The sequence below is a fragment of the Varroa destructor genome, unplaced genomic scaffold (assembly GCF_002443255.2).
Source record: "Varroa destructor unplaced genomic scaffold, Vdes_3.0 BEIS01000004.1, whole genome shotgun sequence".
Lineage (NCBI taxonomy): Eukaryota > Metazoa > Arthropoda > Arachnida > Mesostigmata > Varroidae > Varroa > Varroa destructor.
This window is the reverse complement of record NW_019211457.1, coordinates 41,901,638-41,927,606: the sequence shown is the minus strand read 5'-3', so window position 1 is coordinate 41,927,606 and position 25,969 is coordinate 41,901,638. Positions and strand designations below refer to the sequence as shown.

The window sequence follows — 25,969 nt, the reverse complement described above, 5'->3', positions numbered from 1 at the left end:
TACTGCAAGGAAGTGGCTAATATTCGCCATTTTGGACGGTCCTTAGTCGAGCATGATATTGGAAGAACTTCTGTAGTTTACCTTTTTTTATTACCGTATGTCATAAATTCAAATAAGGATAATCGATTCATCTACATAGACACAAATTTATCCAACGTGTAGAAGGCTACCTCCATTATAGCTTGGTGCGATGCGGTGGCCGGGGGGTATTTGTTGCTTCGAAACCTACGACGCGACTCGGACTGTAGGATCGCAATTCATAAGACACAAAAAAGGACTCCATGTTGGTGTGCACGTCGCTGCACCCTCTACGACGACAGCCTTGAAGAGGATCTGCGCTTTTCCTCAGCAGAAACAAGCATAAAATGTCGGCGGCAGTGATGAACTTCCGATATTGCCACAAAAAGGTAAAATTTCCGATGGTTCAATGCTAGGGTCTTTGACTTCTCATCTTAAGAATACATGAGAGGTGTACGTTAGATGCTGGGACTAGATATAATCTCTCTTACTGGCCCAGCCAGTCACTTCAAAAAGGGTTTCTGAACGTAAAACTGAAATCGTTTAACCTGACTTGCTAGCAAAAGCGCATATTTAGGCAGCATTCCATACAAAAAAAAAACAAAAAAAAAGCTGCTCAATCGACACACATTCTGTATATATCACTAAATTCATAGACTTAGAGCAAATGTCAGAGTACTGAAATCGGGCTATCATTTCGAAAAAAAAGTCCCTGATAAGCGCCAGTTATGCTCTTTTTCAGATAGTTTGCTATCGTTTCCATCTACTTACATTCAAGAAGTAAATTTGTACGCCTCAATGCGTGTTAGATTACGATGCGGGAAAACAACCTATTGTCGTTATGCGGGCTGAGGTGCCTGTTCGGTCGTAAAGCAGATCAGCGGACCCAGTATGTGGTACTCAGTGAACCAGTGAACCCTATTGGTAGGCAAGCTATCTAACTAGACTGAACTGTCTGTCGACTGGCGACAATCGGCAGAGAAGTGAAGTCTTAGAAGTTAAGATGCAAAGCTGAGATGACCAAAAAATGTCGCCGGACGCTTCCCTTAGCTAACAGCGCGCCATGACAGAGAGCACGCAAGAACGAACGCACACGTTTGTGTGTTCATATACACAGTTCAGCGGAAGCCAGTCAGGCAGAACGACAAGATATACCTTGACAAAGAGAAAGAGGGGCGTGGGGTAAGGTGGGGGGAGGGGGGAAGACGGCGCAGCATTGAAGGATTCAACAAAGAGCGCCAGGATAACTTTGTCAGGGACTATGAAATATGCCCAAGTATGTTACAGTTTAGCTTGTCATAGGTAAAGCCAAGCATCTTCTAACGAGAGACGAAGTAGTAAACAGGTTGTCTGCAAATTTGTATAGATAGCCACAAACTGCCTGCGTCTAATACAACATACACACACACACAATACTAAACCGTCGCAGTCGTACATTGGCACATGCTATGGCCTGGAAGTTCTACTGGCCTCAAGCAGGATATCTCTTCTTTGCATTTGATTGCAAAGTCTTCAGTGCGGTTGGCCACGCGTCACGCATTTCTGAGTCTGAGACATTCGGCCCGTGGACTCGAAGAGGTGCGTGGATGCAGTACATTGGGTAAGTGAGACTGTATTGCTGACTTCGTTGTCTTCTTGCAGGGCGGGGTTATGCTGACCAACGAAGATGCGACTCACTCAATTCGAATTTCAAATCGAATTTGGGTTTTAAGCTGTTGTCCTTCTTTCACAATACAAAGAGAACCTTTGGGTGATGGCCAGTTGTCCTAGCCATTTTGGCAAAGTGCGTGCCGAATCGGCTCAAAGATATATAATATGCTCCAATTCGTCGCAATCACTGATAAGAGACAATCGGGTATAGGTACCACAGCTTTTTAGAAAAATACACATATCATTAGCGAAAGAATGAGATAAACAGTTATTTCGTGTTTCTGATAATGGACATTTTTATTAACCTTAAGCCAAAAGCGGTTCTATACAAATCGGCTCCAAAGGAAACACTATATTTGTTTTTTTCATGTTTTAATGATTCTATTATCAATATAAGTAAGTAGTTCTCAGATTTGAAAACTTTTACTTTTACCAAATTATAAAAAATATGACTTTCATCGAACAGCAGCCGCTTTATAGCAAAGAGTATTATTCTTATTGTGTAAGTTACTTTACGATGGTTCCACTCAGCGTGCATAGTCGGTACCCTACGACAATTCAATTTCACGACTAAATGATGTTACGTTCGTAACCTAACTCGCATTTGTTTTGTTGTCAAGCTTGTGAAGGACGGGAAAGTTCGTAGGTGCCATTCAGCCCTTTATGTCGACTTCCTAAGCGGTCGACCCGGGTGATGTACCTCTAGTCAGCCACACAGGGCTTCTTTCTATATGGATCTAGGACTCGGGTCATTACCGAAGAAAGCGAATGCCGATTTAAGGCCTTGGAATACAGCGCTGAAGTACAACGCCTATTCAGATGTGGCAAAATGTTTTATGGTACATTTCGCATGAAGTGACTGGCGGTTATAGCACCCCCGGATACACTGGCAAGTGCCATCTCGAGTTTGCTTTCAGCTACTATAAATTTGATTCCGCTAAGATTTATCGACAACGGCTTACGGCAACATTTGAATGGTAGCTGCATTATCAGTTTTCACTACGAGCAACCTATCGCAGGGAGGCGTCTACGAGAACTTATCTTTGACGCAGAAGTTTCCTAGCCTCTATTCTAACCTCCGTGATAGATGCTGTCATCCACTGTAGAAACAATGTGTACGCTCTCAAATGAAAACCTGTATTTTCGCGCAAATGACACCATTGGGTAGGCGTAAGTTCCCGAATTTACTGCGTAGGGCTCGACGCGTCGCTGCATATGCTGTCCATCTACAATTTGGAAGTCTGTCAGAAGGCAAAATCCCCCCAAAATCGAGACAGGCTTCGGCGCGCCTCTACTGTTAATGACCAGCCTCTACGTTACCGCCTGATGTTTGCTAGCGTTTAACGTGGCGAAAAATGCAACTGAAGGCGAAAAGAAATTTCGTTCGGTGTCCGTATGCAGTAGCACACTCAGGAAAGGAGCCTAAAATGGAAGGCACCCTTCAAAGGAAGTAGCACTGCTCCGCTGGATTACGCAGGTAAAGCGAAGCACTAATTGAATATTTGAAGAGACCGATCAAAAGGTTATCCAACTCTCTTTGTGACGACAAACGCACTGGGACTCATCGTGCGCCCATGCCGATTCGTGCCCGCTTTTGGCGACGACGATGGCAGCAGTGATGGTACGACGTTTCGCTGATTTGAATCGGACCAAGAACCTCGTTCATGAAAAGGAGAACGTTTACCAATTTTGTCTGATCTTTGCACTCTCACGATTTCGGACAGACCGAATCTATCTGGGGGCGCAACGAAAAAAATTCTCAGAGAATCCTAGGAAGGCAACGGGGTTAGGAAGGAGCCATAGGATGGGACAAAGGGACGATTGAGAATTGATTCAGCGCAATATGTAAGTGTAAATATTGTAGTTTTTTTTCATGCTTGTTCGACGTCGGTATGAAAATATGCCTGCTTTGAACTTCAAGTAAAATGGTAGAATGGGTCGGCTTCCAACAATATATCTCAGTCAGCTACTAACTGAGACGATAGCTAAGTGGCCGATTGAATATAATATATAAAGCGATGCATGCCATAACACCATTAAATAATGATACTGCGTTATCTGGTTGATGGTTTAAATCCAGCCAAATAGACAACCCTGAGCAAGCGCAGGTGCAGACGCTCTAATACTTTGTCGTTCGATTTGTTTTTCGAGACTGCCCCACCCAGAATCGGTCGCCGTTTATCCTCTCCCCGGATGAGATGTTAGCACGCAAGAGTGGCACCGCCGCATAAAACAAAGCGCCGCTTGTTGTCTAGTAGACTAAATGCGTCAAATTTGATGCCCGGAATTGGGTCTTAAGCGCTTATAGGACTGCGAAGTGAAGCTGCTTTGGATAATCAGATTGGAACTATGTTTGGTTTTCGTCACAGCTTTATCCTGTGACCAAACGAATTGGTTCGTTTGGCTTCAATAACTAATGCAGTTATAATGCTATCTAAGGTTTCGTATGCGGAGGGGATGCTGCCCCTATCGTTGATTCCAATTCTGTAGCCCCTTATGAACGACCAGCACAACACAGACTCAAATCTTGTTGCTTACTGTCCATTTGCACAATGCCACTCGATCGTTTCTGGGCGTTGTTCGGACACGAAATAAACACGCTCATTTACTAAGCGCGAGTTCCAGTTCGGGATTATTCCGTACATTATTGCGCACCTTTTGCCATTTGTCAACCAACTAAACTTCGTTATTATTTATTTCTTCCTTATCAGACTATTGTGTCCTCGTCCGTTTCAAGGCGGAGCTTCTGCAGCGTCGATATGATGCCTCTCATCAAAGTACCCCATGACGGTTCGCCTAACCCGTCGGTCAGTCAAGCGGACCCGCGAACAGCCCCTGTCGATGTAATGTAGTGTATATACTGTAGCAAACGACACTTGCCCCACTTTAGCGCGTAGCTGTCGATGTATCTGTTTGTTGTGTATACGAGAGTACTCCGGTATACGGCCGAGTGTCCGTGAAACAAAGCGAGGTAGGCGAAGGCGTGATCCTCGTTCTCTCTGTATCCGTTCGGGAGTAGAGGTAGCCAACAGCTGTTGCCGCAAGTCGAGCGAGCTTTGGGACATAGCAGCGGATGCTAAAGAGGGAATACTGAAGCTGCTAGCGAGAACACAAACTGCTGTAGGAGAGGTAGACGGGAGGGCAGATCAGCGAACCGCTGCTGTAGCTTCGCACTGGAAGGACTAGTTGCGAACAACGCAGCTGAGGAGAGGAGCCTATTAGGTGAGAGGTAGGACGGCCACGTGAGCAGCTAAACCAGAGGGAAGCTGGGGTTAAGGATAGGGTAGGCGGCTTCGACGGGGTGTCCTAAGGGGCGTGCCCGCTCTCCGCGAAACTGTGTGATCCCTAGTCGGGGAAGCTTTTCCATCTCGGGCGAGCGAGAGAAAAAGAAAGACGGGTCGTTGTCGTCGTCGTCGTCGTCGTCATTGCACAGGTCTAGCAAATGCCCGTTTTGCCCGTCTGGCAACTGGCAGTTGCCGACAAACGGCACTTGATTTAAGCCGGTCATCCATTTGCACATGGCAAACGAGGGTGAATCTGGGTTGAAGAACCCGTCTCCTCTGCTGACGCCGACGAAAACGAGGAAACCGGCAGTTCGGCGCCGCGGCTTCTAAGCCGGAGACGAGCTTCCATCTACGCCCTAGCCTTCATCACCCCATCAACATCATCAGCAGCCGAGGTGTTGTACGAAAACGCGGCCGCTGCTGCTCCGGCTGAACCTGTGAGCGATGACAGGGTTGCCCGTTCGAAGCTGGTGGAGTCAGGTGGCAAGTCCATTAAGCTGCGAGCCGCTTCTCGTTTCAGCACAGAAGCTAGCGGCAGTAGAAGGGGCGTTAGGGACGCCGCTGCCGTCTTTAGCGGGCACGAAGTTGCGGCCGAGGAGAGCAACCTAGGCGGCAGCATTGGCTAGATCTCGCAGTCCAGTTAGGCAAACAAGGTGAACGAACGCATGAAGTGTTCCTTCTGTGACGCGATGTCAATCGATTACCTGTAGTATGTCATTTTGATCTGAAATTAATACTTGCACGTTGCAGATCTTATAATTTGATGCCATAATTCGAATTTCACTGCAGCGTATCGTGTCGACCGTACGCTATAGAAACATTTTGAATTTGATAGGTAACATCTACTGACGAAGCTTCGTGGAGATTTTTATAGAAAAATATCGAGCCAGTTTTTTCGTCTAATTAGTATAAAAAATTTTTAGTAACATTTTCTTGTTTGGCTTTCACAACTAAGCATCTGCTACTATATATATAGCGGATTTATTCAACAAGTAACTATTCTACAGCAGCTATGAGAGCATCAGCAACAGGATGAAAAGCAAAGGAGTACTATGTAATCGAACAATCTAAAACGTGAGCGATTACACCGCTTAGCAATAAAAATAATCGTAGTAATAATAACAGCGAGAGTAGACGCACAAACAGCAATAATAACACGGTTCTGTACTGTTAGCTCGAATCGTAGACTGGGCACTATCGACTCAATTGGTATTCATCGGCACGTTTCTGGCCATCGCTTCGGTGGATAGCTGAGGGCGTCACTCGTTTGCTTTCGCAGTTGAGCCTCACTCAGACTCCTGCTAACTCAAGCTCAGCGTGGTCGTTACGATCACCAAGTTGTTTTATGACCCGCTATAAGTTTCCATTAGACAACACATTGGCTGACGGTACTGTGGACGCTTCAATCGACCGGCGGTTCCGCGTACATTCATATGCAACGATTATAGTTTATGTTTGTGTATATGGCAGTGTATATCCCAACCGCCGAGTCTGCCAACATGACGAACTACATCTCTCTCGCTGGACGGGCGAACACGACGACATTAGAGTGAGTCGTCGGCATCGCAAAACTGATCCTCATATAATAGAGACAACCGGATACTAAATAAATAATGCACACAGAATCGGCCACTGACGTATCGTTAGTATGCGTCCTATTACGTCGTTTTGATTACAATTCAAGCTGGTAATTAGTGAATGGTGTTATGGCTTTTATTCCTCGAACAAGTATACTGCGTCCTGGCGCAACATAGTCTCGAAATGTTAAAATATCAAACAACACAAAAAAAAAGAACGTCTAACCCAGATCTAGCAGACCAGTAATAAAAAAATATCAATTATGATCCAAAATAGCTGTTGCGCTAGTCATTATAGGTTGCCCATTAGCTTGCCCACCTTACATTACCACGCTAACTGCCGGGCTCGACAGCGTTACGGTCGTTAGACTTTGTAAAATGGAATAAGTTTATTTTTCAATTAATGTCTGCCATCAAGTTGCTGAATATCAACTTTACGGCTCATGCTAGTTACCTGCAACACCTATAAAAAGAGAAAATAGATTTTTATTTTATCCTTTAATCTCTAACACTGTTGTCCTTTTGTTGTAGCTGGGGAATATGCGGTGGCTAGCCTATCATCACGTTCCCGCTACGTCGTTAAGGGCTGCTCGAAATGCCCCTATTTCCTGAGTCTCCATTTATCCCTTCTTCTCTTGACCCAACCTCAGATGTGAAAAAACTTCTGCAACTTTCAACGTCTAGCCGAACATGTCCTAAGTCTTAATGCAATGTTTTCATTAAATAGCATGTGCGTCTTTATCCGTTCTGCTTGCCTCCTACCCGTTGCAAGCCGCAGAGTATTGAGTGTCCTCCCCTTATAAGGCCCCTTGAGACGCGAATGCATCGGCGAAAAGTGGAACGAGCACTTCAGTGGGGTGATTATTTCTATCCAGTACCGACAGCCTAGCAGCAAGGCCCACTTTTAAATGCTCGTTGTTAAAAGGACGCCACCTAACACAGTGATGGTGCGAAATTACGCCTTCAAGGACACAACACAGAAAATCTGCCAGCCGCACCTACCTCAAAAGCTTATGTGTTACGCAGTATAAGAAGACTAATCTGCTTTGCTTTCTAACCAGCAATATATAAGAAATCACACTATTTTTTAAGTTCTAATGTCTACTAAAAATTACTTCTAGTTCGGTTCATTGGAACGATTGATAATCAAGTTGAAACTTTTATAGATAGACGGTTCTGCACAATGTTAGTTCAGTATACACTGCATCGTAACAAATCTTTCCAAGGGGTAAAACTTAATAAGCCCCCTAATATGACTTTAACCAACATGTAGTTAGACGACGTTCGAGAACCTGAAATGTCCATCTGGCCGTGCCTTGTTCATAGCCACGATCAGCAACAACAATTGTGGGCGGCAACATCTTATACTCGTCCACTCAAAACCGAAACGTTCGTTTCGCTTGTCATCACTGACCGGTCCGCCCTCTTAGTTGGTTACCGGTCGCATGCTCAAGCAGCGGTAGTCCCTGCAGAGCCAGAAGCAGCAAAGCAGCGGGTCGTCGGCGAAGCTACGCCGGCGTCCAGACGCGCAACCGTCTCCCCGGGGAACCTTGATTGCATGTTTACTTTTTTGACAACATTTTTAAGATTTCCCAGACCGCCCCCACCGCCATCACCGGTGACTGGTCTTTTCGTTGTCCGCTTCGACTCTTGATTTCCTGCGGCGGACAGCAGTAGCCGTTCAACAACAACGACCACATCATCTACTCGGACTTCAGTGCGCTCCCATTGGAAAGGGCCGTGTCTGCTCCTTGCCCGCGTAGCTCGCCAACGAGCTACGCAAGGGTTTCAGAGGGGGGGAGACGAGAAAAGGAACGCCGAAGAGGTAGGAGAACAGACCGAGAGGTGCGGGATGGACCGCGAGTAGTTTGAAACGACGGTTTGTTGGGAGACTATTTGAGGGGCTCGGAAGGGACACTTCGCCTAGCTGCTTTCAACGAGACTGACCCCAGAGGCAAACTGATTGGCTCTGAAGCAGCAACAGCCGCCAACGACTGGAACCGAAGGGCCTAAATAATGCTGAGCTCGTTGACAAAGCAGAGATGGCATGGATGAGGAAGAGAAAAAAACGAAACGAGGTAGACTAGAGGAGAAACGAGATGATGATGGAGATGACCCCATCCGAAAGGGAAAAGTAGACTCTTTTTCCGTTAGCGTGTACATGAGACAAATGTTTAAACTGAGGTGAAGTACAGAAACTTCAAAAGGGGTCAAAGTTATGGGAAGGTAGTTGTTATTAAGACTAGTATAAACGAAGTCGATAGCATAGCACGTGTTAATGATCAAGTTCTGAAAAAAAAAAGCCGATTTCGAAATGGTACAATTTGCTCATCAAGTCGTGCTGTGATACCTGAGGTTCAGAAAGGTGAGACCCTCTCAACAAATCTAACTTAAACTGAGTGCCGTACTTGACATTTGCATCGTACTTATCATCCTCTGAGATCAGTTTGGAGTGCACGGTTGTGCTTAGCAGTCCTTCAAAGAAGATCAGGCTCAAAACCGCGTTCAAGCATAGCGTAGGTGCTCTTTGCATGTGTTATGTTGTCTGTGCGCATTGTAAACATAGGTATGTAAGTAACTCGGTAGAGTCCTGAAAAAGTCCTATGCCATCAACCATTGCCCGTTTTCTACTACTCCTCTAAACTATGCGAACTTTCATTTCTCAAGTATATATAGTACAGAACGACGTGTTGTTTGAACTGTTCACTGACATCGTCAATGTCGTTCATCTTCGATTCCTCCTTCTTATTCTTCTTCGGTTTCCTGTACACAACCCTTGTTAGAAACCCCCAAGGGAATGGGGTTTGGCGGTCTTCTCACACCCCATAGCGTCGGCAGCCGCTATCCACAAGCTTTGCATTCTGACATTCAGATACACACAGCCCTTTCCTTCTTTCCTAATGCGAATAAATAGATGTTGTTCGGGCCCCTGAATAGACGTGTATATATAAAACTCCCATTCGTTTGTGCGCGTCGTATATGTAGCAGGACCAACAGCTACAAGGAGACATGAACCTATTCTGCCCCACTCTTTCTAGGCCCCCGCGTTTCCATCCCCCATCCCTTGGTGCATCCAGCCAAAAAAAACACCACGCTTCGTGTACAAAAACATCAACACTTTCTAACGTCTTTGTCCTGCACTGTATGGCTCATAGCACTAGGCACAGCTCAGTCGCCCTTGCCCCCGATACGAAGCAGGATTCACATTGACTATTTGCATTGGAGGAATAGCCCGTCCCCGTATTTTCCATATCGAGGTGGTGGTAACTGCAACATTGAGCTCTAAGCTAGGGAACAACAGAATGCTCGATACCTTTGTAGCGACTCTGGCTTCGAAGTTCTCCACGAAGAGAGAAGCACGCCCCTGCCGTCCATAAGCCAATGCCCTTTTAATGGCAAGCAAATGACAACAGACCTGAATACACACAGACACATACACATATGCATCAAAGAAGAATCAACCGAGCGCATCCATTCGCTTGTTCTGCTTACATTAGTCCTCGATACGGACTGATGCTGGTAATCAGTTTCTTATGGATGGAATTAGCTAGTTAATGGATAGCACATTACCGTGTCAAGAAAAACAAGTCATCGTAAAAAAAATGTATAGGGCAAACGTTTCATCACATCGAAAGGGCAAAGCAGAAAACACATTGTTTACGATACGCCACAAAGTATGGACATTTTTTCATAGGGATACCACAGAGCTTGCGATATGGCAGTTAAACCCTAGGCCCAACATAAATAATGTTTTTTAACTTTATTATTAAAGAAAAGCTTACAACCTTGATAGGAACATTTGATCTAATACAACCAGCCGATTTAACCGGCTGCAAATCTTTTTACAACTATACATATTTAGATTTTATCACTTTGCCATCTCACATTTCGTCATCTACGTTCGGTTAAAGAAAAACAGTAACTTGTAAAGTATCGGTTGTTTTGATTTTCGATTGCCAAGTGTTGATAATTTTTTTTAAATAAAATAAATTTTATCTATAACGCAATATATACATATATATATTTTTTTTTTTTTAATGAAAGGATATATATATATATATATATATGTATATATATAGTGATAGGACGACAAGCGTACGAATGTGTGCATGTTTGTCCCAAGTCTACCCTCAGTAATGCATGATGACATCAATTTTCAGTTAAAACATAGGTGACTCTTTTCAATAAACAAGAGTAAGTTCAGTAACTTTCGAGTGAAAGTCATCGGTTTGAGCTTCGATTGACCAATAGGATAAGTTGAACTTCATTGTCTTAATTGTGTATTTTCTGAATATACGTTTGCTGATAAAACCTTTCAGTAAACAAATTTTTCCTTAGCTTTAGCTATGGGCCTACCTTGCGACGATGGTCCATTGCCATTGGCCTGTTGAGGCGCTTGTGAGCCGGGCACAGGTTCATATAAACCGTGTCCTCCATGGGTGTCGGGTCCCAGCCCGCCACGACCGTAGGGACGCACTGAAGCTCCACTGCCGCTGCTACGAGAAGGGGGTGTAGCTCCACTGCGCATAGCTGCTTGATTTTTGCTTCCTCTTTTCAGACTTGTTGATCCTATTGCAGTACGATGCTTATCGTTGAGCTAGAGCTTGTTCTGCAAATGTTTTGACAGAACTGATGCCCTGTCAGCTATGCATCCAGTAGTTTCGTATAACTTGGATTACTACTAATATTCACTTATGCATCAGCACTTTCCGTGACACCTATTTGATTTCACAACCCGATTCCGTTTAACGGATAGCAGCGTTACGAAATTGCTCCTTCAGTCAACAGAGTAAATACACATTTAGTGATTTGTTACAACCTCCGGATACATATGCATATGGTCTTCGGGAAATTCAGTGAATTGTTTCAAAAAAGATACCTTAATGACGTTATAGGATATCTTTACATATAGGGGGCGCACCACGCGTTCTAAGTCGTCATTTATGTACGCTTGATCGATACTGTTCCATGCACTATAATAGTTTTTTTTTTTTCTTTTACTATACGGATACTAACACTCCACACGATATACTTAATTTTTTATCATACCATACACCCGTAAAATACACCCAAACAACGCAGGGGTTCGCACACAAAGCTCGGAGGCTAGCATGAGACTCAGTCACTATAGCATAGCAACCACAATCACTTAAATTCACGACTTCTCAAAATACCCCACAAAAAAAAACGACAGATGTTTTCAATTGTATCCGCTTGTCGCTATTTAATTCACTGCCCGATTTATCGACACGTATCGCTGTTTCTAGTTACTAGGCGGGTAATAGTGGAGCTACTTATCTGATTTCCTGCACCCCAAAAATGTGGGGTGCCTTGTCTCAACAGTCACGGCGTTATCATTAATACTGTTATCATCACAGTGTTGTCAGTACCACAATAGTCTGTTACGGGGTCTGCACTCAGGAGCACGATAGGTAGGCAGACGGTTGTCACTCGCTAACTTGCTTTGCTTTGGTTAGCGCGAAGTGCAACAGACGAGCCTGGTCGGGCCGCCCGTTCTCGTGGGTTCTCCTTCGAAGTCAGTCTCCAGTTGGCCACTGTGTTCCCGGTTGTAGGGGTCCCTAAGTGCGCCCAGCCGCAGGGTGGAGGGCCCTTAGTGGCCCCGCCCCGAGTGCGCGCTGCGCAGGCGCCACTTTACGAGGGACAGGCACCTCGGGCCCCAGTGGGAGGGACCACGGTCGGCGTAAAGGCCCTCCTGACTTACAAGTGCAGCCTGCTTCCGCTGCCGCACACGCCGTAGAAAGCGAACAGCGAGCGATTGCAACGTCTGGGCGTAATGTCTGCATCCGCCACCAGGGCTGACACCGCGCTGGGACAGGGCCGGCTTGAGCCTAAGCATGTTCAAGCGTGCAGTCAGGCGCCTTGGAGGCGGGTGCTTTCTTATCTCAGAACTGTATGGTGTGTGTGTTTCCCGACTATTGTCGATAGCGGTGCTCTGGCAAATATATGTCTAGCGGGGGCTTAATGGCAAAGTTGCCATGAATAACATTTAAGAAGGAGTAACGTAGAGAGGAATATGTAACAGGATTTGTTCTGAAACTATTAATAATATCATGAACACCGCGGAGAGGTACCTTCTTACAAGGACTCGAAATACAATAAGATGCGCGCCGTTCTCGGCCGCGAATTTGTATAAGTATATGTATGTGTGACATATAGTGTTAAAGATTTGCTATGCTCAGAGTCTAGCATAATGCACTTCAGCATAGTATGCTATTAGAAAATTAAACAATCTAAAAATAGACAAGAACTTATAAGTTACTTTGTTCCAAATGGTCGACTTAAGAACGTGCTATATGTCGTCAGTCAATATGTATCTTCGTTGAACAACACAACATTGATCCTCACATTTTGTAAAAATTCAACGATTAGTTTTGTATACCTACTCTTTTTCCTTTATGGAGTGGATGAGGTATATCATGTATGTGGCCATCCTATCAGACTGCTGTAATAAGTCATTATATAATGTCTCACGGAATCGATCAAACGAAAACGATCGCAATTATTTATCTGCTTGTCAGGTACCTGAGCCCCCAGCTATGCACGTTAAATGCCAATATTGCCAGTTGTCCATGCAATTATACGGTTACCAATCATTTGATGGTTTCAACGAAAAATTACACTACCACTATCAACGTTCGGCTAACCTTTTTCGACTACCCCTTCGCCCCAAAAACACCTTCGTATCCTGCTGTCATCTTTCTTTTCTTCTGTAGGGGCGGCCAGCTTTTTGGTTTTTCTCCCCATCGAATCCTCGCGTTTTTTTCTACAGATTCGTAGCCTTTCCACGGTTCAAAGCTCGGCCAATTGTTTCTGCTTGCGTATCTGATAGGCCCCTGTCACTTGTTAGAAACGCGCGCTTTTCCAATAATTTTGCTTTGACTCATTAACTTGTTAGTTTACACGGGTAGCGAAACAAAGGGACAGTTTCGACGATGATGGCGGCGGTAGTAATGCCCAGTGGCGATGAAAAGCAAGCTACGTCTCTGAAGGCATTTTTGCCACCTCGTATTTTCAAGGAGTTCGCATGCACCTTGATAACAAGCGAAAATTTCCACCGGAAGTTGCTAGCTGCTTGATAGGTTGGCGCTATCCCGATGCTCGGGTAGCTGAGGGAAGAAAGGACTGCTCATTCGAAGGGACGCCACATAAAGCATTGTGACCGAAAGTGAGACAAAGGGGGCAGGTATTAGCAGACGTCATAGCAGAAACAAGAATAGAATAACGATTAGCAACAACAACAATAATAAATGCAATTAATGTAAGCCGCTTTACGCGCAGGACAAATGTGAAGTTTGTCCTGTTTGAATTTTGTACGCAACACCCCAGTATTGGCAGGAATTCTTCATCAAGGAAACAAATTCATGCGGGCTAGCATAGGACATAAGAGAAAGCAAAGTCTCACTGAGCGCGACGTTCGAGCCCGAATGGGTGACAGTGGCATAGTAACCTTGCAATCAAAGCCATCCTACCAACATGGGTTCGTGCATCACGGTAAACAGGGGGCAAGAAGTAACGTTGAATGGTAGATACGGCTGCACATAGAGGGCATTCAACCGGTTCATTTTAACAGTTTTCTTCATACGGCAGTTCTGTACGTACGAAACAACTCAATGAACGCACAGATACCCAAAAGGCAAAAAGAAGCAGGAAAGAAAAGATCTCGTGGTCGTTGCCCGCCGCTTCAGCTGCCCTTCGTGGGTCCCGAAATGAGTGTGGTATGTCGCAACGAGACGCTTACGCTGGGGCAGGTTCGAAACTTGCGATTCGTTGCACAAAATGGACCTTCGGCGTACCGAGAGCGAGTTTGAAAAGGCCCATTGGGCGTGAAGATAAGGCGAACAAGAAAGAGTCTAGAACTAGAGGAAAAGGACAACGGGGGGTTAGAATAAACAGCAACCACAGAGGCGGTAGAAAACAGAAAATATCTATGTACTTTAAGGATGAAATCTGCCGACCTTTCCATGGAGCTGAGAATATAGATACTGTACAATAAGCCTATTATATTGAATCTATTATTTCTGGAACTCATGGACAAGATCAATTTCGATTTGTTCTGACTAATATGTAAGATCCACTACAATACCGTTCGAGTGTAGTGTCAGCCATATTGGAAAAGATCACTGAACTTTTGTGTGGAAAAACGATCGTTCGTGTTGTGCCGCGCGTTGAACTGCTATTAGTTTCACCTTGCAGCTGCTTCAATACAAAACGATTAAATTATGTGATATCCAGCATCTAAATATAGATGTTCCCAATATCACTGTGGCATATTGTTGCAACGGACATGTCACACTGCATATGACGCACGTAAGGGTAAAGAGCGCGTTATCGGTCGAACAAATCAACAATCTCTATTCAGAGAGAGGCTAAAACGATCACTGCGCCGGCCGCGGTGACAAATGAGTAAATAAACTTAATAGTCATTTGTTTAAACGACTGGTCACGATTCGTCTTTGGAGTGATGTCTTCCTCGCTATGATCATTTTATTATCTAGTCACCTTCAAGGTGGATTAACTTAGCAGTGCTCTAGATTTCGAACAAAAGAACTTTTGTTTACTTCAATTGCCAATTATTCGTGAAAACATTACGGGGTGTAAGGCATTGTAGACGCAGCTACCTTGTAAACCTGCAAGTCCTGTGTCCATTGGTCAGCTAAAAGCTTATATATGTGGGAAGAAAGAGCCGAGCTGGAAAGCGACCGGCAACCCTGATCGAATAGCGGTCAATTACTGTCTGCCCTAATCAATGTTTGTAACCAGAGACAATAACAAGCCACACACATACTAATTCGACAGCGCACTGACATTAAAGTGTGTCTTAATGAAAAAAAAAACAACTATCAACATACGGATTAAACAAATATGACGTGAAAAACAAACAGTAGCTTTAATTACGCTACTGGTATAAGCGAACACGCGTAGATAACATTTTTAGAACGATACAAATAAGACATTTATTATCAACTAAAATCGTTATCGGAAAGAGTTTGCTGTTTAATAATTTATACTATTTCATAAGGATAAACTTGAATCCGTATTATCTTCGTGCTATCTGCACGAGCGTACGTAAATTTGTAAGTAATGCAGAAGGTGTTTCCTTTCAAAGATGACCTATAGAACTGCAAAGCACTCAACTGACAAAGGATCAACAGGCCATTTTTCTTTTGCCTGACAATCGCCGTTTTTGCTATAGAATATAGGACAAGGGGCTGGCTGATTTTCTCTCTACAGGCTATAGCAGAATACCAATTTGCGATTTCGCTGGCGGTGTCCGAAACATTTAGGCAGTTGCTCTTTCTTGACGGCCCACGCCCGTTCTAGGAGTTACCTTCTTGTTCGAGCTGGGCGAATGATCCTCCGGTTGCGTGCAAACTCTTGTTAGAGGTCATAGTTTTGCCAGGCAGAATATCCCCTGCTCTGATTCCCTCCAACCTAATAGTCCACATATCCACTGTCTGCTAAAAGACAATCAATATGTTGAGTGCGCGAACGCCTGAAGCAGAGCATTAACAGTCGAAGACTCAACAAAGTATCTATTCGTATCTAAAAGAAGCAGAACTACCCCAGAGAGATAATAGAATAGCAAGAGTTCGAGAGAAAAAAAATAGCAGAACATGCCAAGACGACGTATATAAAAGGTAATAGTAAGTTCGTGATGGTGCAGTGTCAGCGTGCTTGCCCATTAAGCGTAAAGACGCGTCAAATTATCTGGCCTCGAAGCCTGATTAAGACTCACTCTGTATTGTACCAGGTATGGGTTATTCCTCCGAAATAATGCTTAAAGGCAGTATCAGAACATTTTTTTCAGACGACTTGATTGTCGGTAATTATAAAACTACTCGGCGGTTTGCGCCGATGCTGACGACGATCCTTGATAGTGGCCTGAGGTACTCAAAGGCTGAGATTGTATGGGGATCGATCACCGATACCCCCTAGCTGGCGGACAGAAGCAACGAGCTAATATGGATGAATCGTGGTTAGAGCGAATGTATAAAGATGAAGGAAGGTGGAGTCAACCAGATGATCCGATATTTTGTGATTGATCTGATGTTCGGCTCGTACAAACGAACTCTGATAGAAAACACAGCACTGCCATTGATGTATTCCTTTCGGATGTGATGTCCCTGACCAGCCCATCAAAATAAGATAACACCGCTTGTTGTTCTATTTCTTAGTGCAAAGCGTTTTGCAAGGACAATGAAATTCTCCAGTCACTCAGGCCTAAGGTTATAGAGAAAATGCCCTAACATAAACTTCATCGACCCCTGAAATTTCGAATGCGATGTTTCGAATCGAGTTCTCTCTGATCGGGTAAAGAATTCAATGCTAATTAGAGTTAGCATATTTTTGATGTGAAAATATGCGGATGACAACAGCCCACAAGATAGCATGTTTAAGGGAGTGGCTATCGAAATCATGTGGCCATAGCTTTGGTATATTAAGATTTTATGTGTGATTATTTACGTGCTCAGGCTTGCGAAGATGCTGTTCTATTCTGACTGTTATTACACGTGTGTGCAAGCGTAAGTCAACGCTGCACCGTTCGTAAAAAAAAAAGTAGTTGCTACCATCCATTGCATTGATTTGGCCATCGTCATAATCATGGCCAAAGACTTCGACAGGATATGCGTGAGAGCTTGATACGAAAATTAATTTCAAAATGTGGAACGTTTGGCCTAGAAGGCCGTTACAAAAGCCGTTAAGACAAGAGGCGAAACTAGGTTACGAACGACAATTTCACACGCGTACTCCAGTTCCTATTTATGTACGGTATAGGTAATATCTGCAGCGGTACGAAGAGAAGAACTTCGTATCAGTCTGTCTATGCGTGCGTGCATGTGTGTGGGTGCATGTCATGGCTGAGCAGCTCGTTTCGGCTGAGACACGTGTTAAGGAGGAGTCAGCTGATGGAAATGAAATATTTACTCACATCGAGATGAAGGGGTAAGGGAAAAAGATGGCTGATAACGACTGTCCAGACTGAACAAGGGTTGGGGATGGTCCCTTAAAAGGGCTGTTGTGTAAGGGGAACGATAAGTGGGCGGAGTTCTACTGCGGAATCACTTGAGCCCCCTTGGTCTTCACCGATAAATCTCTAGGAAAGGCACCCGAAATTATCGCTAACAAAATAGAAGACAAATACAAAAAGCGGCAGCTTTTCAACATACTAGCTACAGGAAATACATCTGCATAAATCTCACGGCTAGGTCAAATGTTCAGGACTCACTCAGATAGCATAGACGGTGTATACGCTTTACATGCGTATTTTATCTACGATATACTGTACATGTTGCATAAAGAATCAGAAATATCTTCTCAACTAACCATGGTTTCGATTTGGGCGCCCAGCCATATCTACCTGTCCTAAAATTGAACCTAATCGAACTCAAATATCGGACAGTGGGATACTTCAAGGCCCGAAGATGCATGACGAGAATGGTACGTCTTCGCTCTATCCGATCGATTCTTTCCATAAGAAAGCGAATGACCAGGTCTGCTGTGTCGGCAGCCGTCGCTTCCGCTGCTGGCGCTGTTGTTTTGTCTACGACCGCTACCACATTGTCAAGCGGACATCACATTGCGAAGAGGGGACAACGCCATGGAACAAAAATACCACTAGACTTTTATGGGCAACTTTTGTGCCTCTACTTCTTTTCCGTCTCATCTCCTTGGAACATGAGTATCCGATGTCCAATATCCTTGATGTACCCCATGCCAACGATCCCAGTGCCCAGCTGCGTGCAGTGCCCGCAATGCTTACATTGCCGATCTCATCTTGTCCAGCGAGAGTAGTATCACCACCGCCACTACAACCGCCCCCCGCAGTTCTGCAACGAAGAGGTGTTCGAATGTTTGCCGTCACCGCTGGCTGCGACTTTTCCTGTATGGTCATGGCTTCTCGTGCGACCACTGTACTCACGTCCGTTTCTTCTCTATTCAAATCAGATGATTGCGCATCTGCTCTACTTCGGCGCATAGCAGGCCTAGGGATCTAACGACAACCATACCGACGACGATGGCTGTTACAGAGACGCATATGCAAGACTCCTTTAAAGAATGCTCGTCTTGGCAGGGCAGTCCCTCGATCTTGATGCTGATGTCACCAAACAAGAACAACATCGAATAATAGCTGTCTAGGTAAAAACACATGCCTTGTACCAACGCGTCTTGTTTCGATATCCACTCGTCCGATACTCAGTCGGAACAGGAAGCACCAGCGGTCGTTGTCTTCAATTGTGCTTTAACAATCTAGGCACATTCCGCCATATTATTTAAAATTGAAATCCCGCTTCTTGCCTTTGCCTTTTTGTCTCTGCCTTCTGGACTTCTATATTATGCATGTACAATGCACATGAGTCTGTGGAAGGGCAGGGGCCGGGGCCGGGGGCGGGGGATACTTTAACCGCTGGAACGTTCTACTTACATTCGTTGTGACCCGATAGTAGGTTTTATTAGGGTAAAAATACACACATTCTATGATTGCTCCCGTTAGCCACCATGAGCCCCTCAACGAGCCCTTACCTACACCAATAACAAGTAGAGTATTTGCATAGGGCATATTGTTTTGTAATTAACATTACGAGAAAAGCTTCTAGCTTCCTCTTCATGGGTTTATGGTTGTTTCGTTTAAGTGATATGCCGATATTTACCCATGTTATACTCTATGTTTGTTTGTACTGCCTTACACGACGAATAAAGCTTTAAAATCTATATCGGATGGTAAGATATAAAAAGTCATCATGTTGGTGAAAAACGTGAGAGTCTTTATTAAACATGCTTCCTGTTGTATCTAATATATACACAAGCTATAGTCAACTACGGGTTGCTGATTGCGTGAGAAAGCTTAAGAGGGATAATATGGATATTGCATTGATTCATCGCTTGATATAGCATATACCACCTGCGGGTGTGTTCATAACTCGGCAGGGGTATACCTGTCTTCCTCACAAAGAATTTGTCCATATTGCACATAAAATCGATCACCGACGCAGAACCTGGAACAAAGATGACATAAATATTATCATCTAAGTAATAAGTCACTGGGTTCGAAAGCGTGACTATATTTCTAATTCGACCAGACTATTGTTTTAGTTGAAACACGCATCCTACGCTAGCGATTTCCATAGAAATTGCGTGACGTTCAACGTGGGCTTAAAGCGTGCAACGAGGCTGGGAACTAGCTCATCCCGAGAGTGTAGTAATTTTCATTCCGATTAGAAAAAATTCATCGGTTCAGCGTTCGTTACTCGTCAGAATTCAACAACGACAGAGTCTTGTATTAAGTGCCCCCGCTCCCCTCTCACCTATGACGGCACTGTTGACAAGCGAAACACTCGAGATGGTAGACGTTAGCGCCAGCCCTCATTACCATTTCGAAAGCAGGAATTTCCTTTTGACAGGCCGAACATCTTCCGGATGACCCATACAGCCTGTTGACACAATTACACATAACGCATTAGTGTGCGTTAGCCGCAGGAACAACACAGGAAAACGACGCTTGCAGCAAATAGCTGCTCGGCATGTATTCGGACCATTCAAGCACGAGCGTCGTCATTGCATGACAGCGCACGATTGATCTATTCGGAGACAAACAAATCACACGATAGGATACAATACCAGAAGTATTTTCGTTTATTATCTAAACAACGAGCCTAGCTGCCTGAACGGGCTAGATGGCAAGTCTTTGGGCCTACTCGGCCACGTGCCTTTCTAACATGTGCGCACGCCTACCAACTGTTGTTTATCCCGTTTGCTTCACGACTCCGCTGTAGGAGATAGAAGCTGTAGAAGGTAGATACCACTGTTAGTATCACTACTACTGCTGCCGCCACGTGTGACGTGGCAGACTTACTCTGATCACGTTCGATCAAAAAGCAATTTCAAAACCCTTTGTTAGGTCAATCCGAAATGGAAAGAACGAAGGCACTCAGGACGATATCCTGCCATTACAAAAAAAAACGGACTAAATCATCGATCCTGTGGGCTGGTTTAGGAGATTACCCTGAAAAGCAAAACCGACAAACTGAGATTGACCGAATGGAGCCAGCAATTTGATAGTAGTGAATCGGAGTGTAGTGTTACTTCGCTGTGCCAGGGAGCCGATTCGAATTCTATATTGCTTGAAAGCTAGATTCTGAATACCAAATAGATACAGCGAGAGTGAAGTCGATGTTCGACCTCACAACGTTGACTGGGGCTAGCTGAATCGAGGTGGGGTGGAAATGTGGAAAAAACAAAAAAGAAAAAGACCAGCCCTCTCCTACGACTGAGCTACGGTTGTTGAAGTTTAAGGAGAGTGGATATTGTGAAGTGCGACCTTTGTGTAGCTGCATTTGTCTAAGTAGATGAGATACAATGTCTAGTTATTTATTTATTTTTTTTTTTTGAAGAAAGCAGCTAGAATCTAAAGTGGATGCAAACAAGCTCTCGATAGAGCGCTTGTAGTTCTAAATGAACTATAGTCTAGATGAGCGGAACCCTGAAATAGATGTGACGAAATAAATGTTTCTTCTTTCAGGTTGTGCTTCAGAAGACATGCCATAACCAGCGACGTATAAATGCAGCGTAATAAACAAAATTTCTAAGTCCAAGTGATCTATACATACATGAGGAAACCCTTTCGGCCATCCCTGTTCTACCGTTTATATACAATAGCGTTAATGGTTGATTAAATCACCTGAGGTAATCTCTCCTACAGAGAATCCTGTTTTCCTTAAAAAATAGAGTAGATCCTACTTCACCGAGTAAGCAGTTGCAGTGCGAGCATTTCAGACATCCTTCATGCCATGATCGGTCCAAAGCGCAGAGAAGATATCTGGAAGTGGATAAACTCGCCAGTTTGAGATATATATGATATCGATAGGCTAGGGAAGATTTTTGCTCAAAAACCTCGACGTGTAGCTGCTATCCCAGTTCGCGTAAGACAAGGTAACTCATCTGGTCTGAGGGCTGTTCTCGTGGTTATGATTTAATAAAGATGGCTCAGTCTTTTGCAACCTACCTTTCCCGAATAGATTGTTGACAACCTGCGCATTCTAGTGCAGCTCCTCGAACTTGTTGCTGTTGCGTGCTTTTGTTAGACATGTCACTATTGTTGTTGCTTGTTTCTGGCGCAATGGGCAGTGATGTGGCATTTCCGTTGGACGCTAACGAAGGGATATTTCGCGGCGCTTCGAAACCCGGAGCCCGACGACTGCCGGATTTAGTCTTACGAGTCATCGCCGCGGGAACCGTAGCGCTAACTGGAATCAAGACAGATTAGCAGTGAACTTCGAATGACGACAATAAAGAATGCCAGCGATTGTTATGATATGCTCACAAAGGATCCTATTCGCTGTCTTTTTACGGAGCTGTCCTTTGCACCTAGTTTTCAGTACTTCAGGACGAAAAGTGATAACTGTTCATCTCAAATATCTACAAGTAATCTGATAGATTTACACGGCTGAATTGGTGGGAGGGTTCGCCTTTCCGCATGGTATTTCTAGGTTTGCTATTGGCCCTGTTGCTAATCTGGAGTTTGTATATATAAATCTTCAATTTCCCATTGTGACAGTACATCGTAGTGCACTATGGGATGCCAACCCTGAATCGGAAATGTTCAAACTAATTATATTAAGCTATGCAATGTTTACTGGAAAGCAAATAGCCCAATTTTTAAGGTAGCTCAATTATCATCCAGGGAAATATTTATTTTCTTTTACAAAGTAAAATAAACAAAATATTAGAAAGAACCACATCCCCACAGACTAATGCAGAGCGAAGCTTTGCTGAAAACATTGGCTGCTTTACATCCAGTCAACTTCAGTAAGAATCACTGAGAGCTCGAAATGAGTGGACTGCATATATGTATACATGTAAATACCTGAACGTATATGACTACAGGGTAGCAGAGACAGCCTGTTTGGTTTAACGATAATGGAGCTCCTGCTCAAAAGTCATCTTCGGCAGTTTCAGATTGATGTCATTGAGCGGAACCCTGCAAAACTCACAGAGGGCGGAACCAACGATGATGAGAGGCACGAAGAAAGCAAAAATCGTCTGGGCAGGCTCACAGACACGCGGCCTCACAACCATCCCGCGCAAGGAGTACAACGCCCAACAGTGGCCGTCACCGCCACTGGGAACAGATAGACGAGGAGTAAGATAGCCGCAGATGAGCTATGGACTTGAGCAGCGCCCTCATAGAAGAACGCTCCATGGCTTCTTCCTTCAACAAGATACAGGGAGATGGAGTCATAGAAGCTGACAGGGGCGCGGGAAATGGCGAGGGGGCGGCAAAGGCGATGTATAATATTTAGATGAGAGGATATCGTTCGTTCTATCGTTCATCGTTGCGGCTTCCTACAAGACGACGAAGAAAAAGAAGAGAAAGGCCTAGCGTCTGCCACGGTCAGGCCACGTTTAGCCACAGTTCCTACTCCCGCAAGTGACTCGTCAGTAAGAAATGGGAAAAAAGAAGAGACAGGATTGCCACTATGAAGCAGCTGGTCCTTTCGGCTTTCGTCCGTTCACGCGCACGAGAGCGCTCGATAGATAAACAGTAAACGATAAGCGCCAAGAAGAAGCAAAAAGGGGAGAAAGGAAGAATAAGGGGAAGGGGAAATAAAGCAGAGCGGACTGACTTCGGAGGCGGCACGGAGCCCGGGTCGCGATGGCCTCATAACAGCGTGGTGCATGGCAGGGATAGACTGTCATAGAAAGCCTGCCAGGGGCACAAAGAAACCGCTCGACTACATACAGCCACCACAGGACATCAGCTTCGTGGAGAAAGACCGTTTCATCGACTTCGTCGTTTTCTTATTGTGGCGCATTAAAATGTATTATTATTCATCGAGTGCTCACAAGGTCTGGCGCGATTTGCCGATAGTAGTTGAATTGACCTGCCGGCTAGCCATTGAAGTCTTTATAGTTCATAATGAGAAATCTCTCGCCAATAATGGTAGGTGTAGAGTGGGGAATGAGGAGTACCGCGTTTTGACCGCGCTTGCGGCTAGTAACAGCAGCTGGACCAATGTGTTGGGTTTATTTAAAGTCAATTTTGAGATAATTAATAGTAAATACAATGATGAAATGTACGATATTTACTTCACTATACGATAATACTACGTTTGTTATAGGACATGTAGTGTCCGGCATGTTATATGACGTCCAATAAATAATGGAGCGGTCCTTTGCGGATTCTGTCTAAAGCCGTAACGTCATGCCATGCATCCATCACCTATTCGCAAACGATTTATCTTGACGTGTGGTTGAGTGCAAGCAAGTATGATACGTCTTATGAAACATTGTTTACCATACCCAAATAAAATAATTATGTGTCATGTTTGGCAGTGTTTATGTCATGTGAAATGTGCATGCCTTGATCAAAATCGTCAGCATGACCTGGCGTCAAACAGAAATTATGTGTCTAAGCGTGTTACCTACTGACGCTCAAAGATCGCATGCACACCCACATACATATGTGTGTACGTCCGTCAAGCTAAAACAACTTTCTCTGAGACAGCTCATCTAAGCCATTTTTCGACTTTGCGCTTATCGCTTATAATGTAGCTCGCGTTTCCGAGCAGACGAAACTTACTGACTGCGAGCACCGGTGATAACTGGTAGGACCGACAGATAGTACCATCCCCTCTTGTTGATAGCCCCCGGCAGTTAATTATTTACTTTAGATCGTGAGGTTGAATAGGCTTAACTAATTAGCGCTACACTTGAAATCGAGCGAGAGAGAAGCGAGGTAGATGAAGACAGACGTTACTTCTGGGCACAACGGGACCGAACACCGGACCATGGGGGTCGGTTGAACAGGGTTGGGCGATTTCGAAGGGTAGTCGTCGGCACATGGAGGACGCTGTTGCTGCTGAGGGAACGCTGCTACAGGGATGTAGTAGGTATGTGGTGTAGTGGAATTTGAATACGAATTCGCCCCATAGAGGCGACAGGAGAGCGCCAATGGACTCGGACGAACCAAGAGAATTTCAAATAGGCCAACAGTAGCTTCTTCAGTGTCCTCCTGGGTACTCTTTCTTGAGTTTGCTTTTCCTATAACTCTGTAAGCGTCAATATATCGCGCGCATCAGAGAAGGAAAGAGGACTACAAACATATAAGTAATAACGAGAGGGTGAATATTACACGCAGGGGTAGCGGCGTAGTTGGAGAACAGAAGCGTAGGCAGGGAACAAGGCCGACAGATCCAGCGGTCGGGCAGGAATGACAACCGAGAAAACGTGTCTAAGGAGCTCGTGAACCCCGAGAGACTCCTTCCGAATAATGGCTGCAGTATTGCAGTTAATAATTGGAAAGCTAGACCAAATCTGTCCAGTGTCCGCTTAAGTATCAGTGTATAATATGTACGGTGGAACTGATTTGATGGCGATTAAATGGAAATCGGGACTTGGTTTTGAACTTTTCCCCGATTATGCATCGCTTTTGAGGTTAGCGATCAAAAATCGTTGGCTTTGCATCGTGCAATTATGCTCTACGTATAGACAACGGAAATACAATGACAAAAAGCTTAATATTAAAAAAAAATTAATAGATGGACGATCGCGCATCTAAAGTGCACTGTATTAAAATTTTGCTTCATTAGTTTTAATTGAAATACAACCATCGGCTTGGGATATATCGTTATACTCAATGTGATTTCTTTTAATGAGCACCAACATTTGTCAATTGCTGTTGTGTTGGGTCACCGTTCAAGCGAAAGCTTTACCGAATTCTTCTTCCGTTGCCGTTGTGTCTGCTAAGCCGGCACTCGACATGTTGTGATTTGCTTCACGAAGACAAATCGCTAAAACGAATGACAGTTGTCACCCTTTGGTCTTCGCCATACCGAAGCTAGCTAGCCCAAGTGAAGAAAGGCGCTACTCGAAGTGGCGAACGGCTGCTGCGCCGGTAAACCTCTGCGTCTAGAAGAGCTTTCCTTTAACTGTCCAATTTTTGTGAGCTTGCTTCTCAACCGCAATTTCAGGATTCAGCGTGACTCTGTTTCAACTTATGTCCTTTTCCCGAAGTCGTCCTTTGTATAGATCCTTCTGGGGCGCTTTCTTACTGGCGTAAAAGTCAGACCAGAGCAGACAGCCACTCCGGACCGACCGAAGCCGCCTCCTATCGTGCGCAGGGGAACTAGGTGCCACAGAATCAAGGAGCGTATGAGAAGTTAGTTAACTCGTTGTGGTAACGCTGCCTGGCAGGAGAGTGTACTCAACGGCGTTTGATATTGCCTGTCGGCCCTTTCGATTCTACTTCTGGGCTTTTCCTTTGCCTCAAGTCATTCCCTATAAGCGAGTCCGCAACGCGTAGAGAAAGGGCGAAAAACGGAAGAGAAAGAAAGTGAGCAAGTCGAGTAGTTCGTGTGTCACATGCGTTGTGTAAAATTAGGAAAAATATCCTCAGAGACCCCTTGCTTGTCTCTAACGTTT

General features: G+C 44.6%; 2 protein-coding genes across 5 annotated transcripts in view; both read right to left on the bottom strand.

Moving 5' to 3' along the window:
• Positions 1-12,073, bottom strand: part of LOC111249979 (uncharacterized) — a 48,753-nt gene extending 36,680 nt beyond the window's left edge. The window contains exon 1 of the mRNA XM_022804494.2: positions 10,886-12,073. Within this exon, the coding sequence (XP_022660229.1) occupies positions 10,886-11,057 (172 nt within the window). The 5' untranslated portion in view covers positions 11,058-12,073. The remainder of the gene's footprint in view (positions 1-10,885) is intronic.
• Positions 12,074-19,293: 7,220 nt separating this feature from the next.
• LOC111250063 (LIM domain only protein 3-like) overlaps positions 19,294-25,969 on the bottom strand; it is a 29,420-nt gene continuing 22,744 nt past the window's right edge. For 2 of the 4 annotated variants that reach the window (XM_086988325.1, XM_022804693.2), the window contains exons 2-5: positions 21,552-21,792; positions 21,228-21,365; positions 19,855-19,980; positions 19,294-19,545 (exon numbers count right to left, since the gene is read on the bottom strand). In XM_086988325.1, coding sequence (XP_086844451.1) covers positions 19,464-19,545; positions 19,855-19,980; positions 21,228-21,365; positions 21,552-21,792 — 587 coding nt within the window. In that variant the 3' untranslated portion in view covers positions 19,294-19,463. The remainder of the gene's footprint in view (positions 19,546-19,854; positions 19,981-21,227; positions 21,366-21,551; positions 21,793-25,969) is intronic. The other 2 variants (XM_086988326.1, XM_086988327.1) reach the window with 2 other exon arrangements.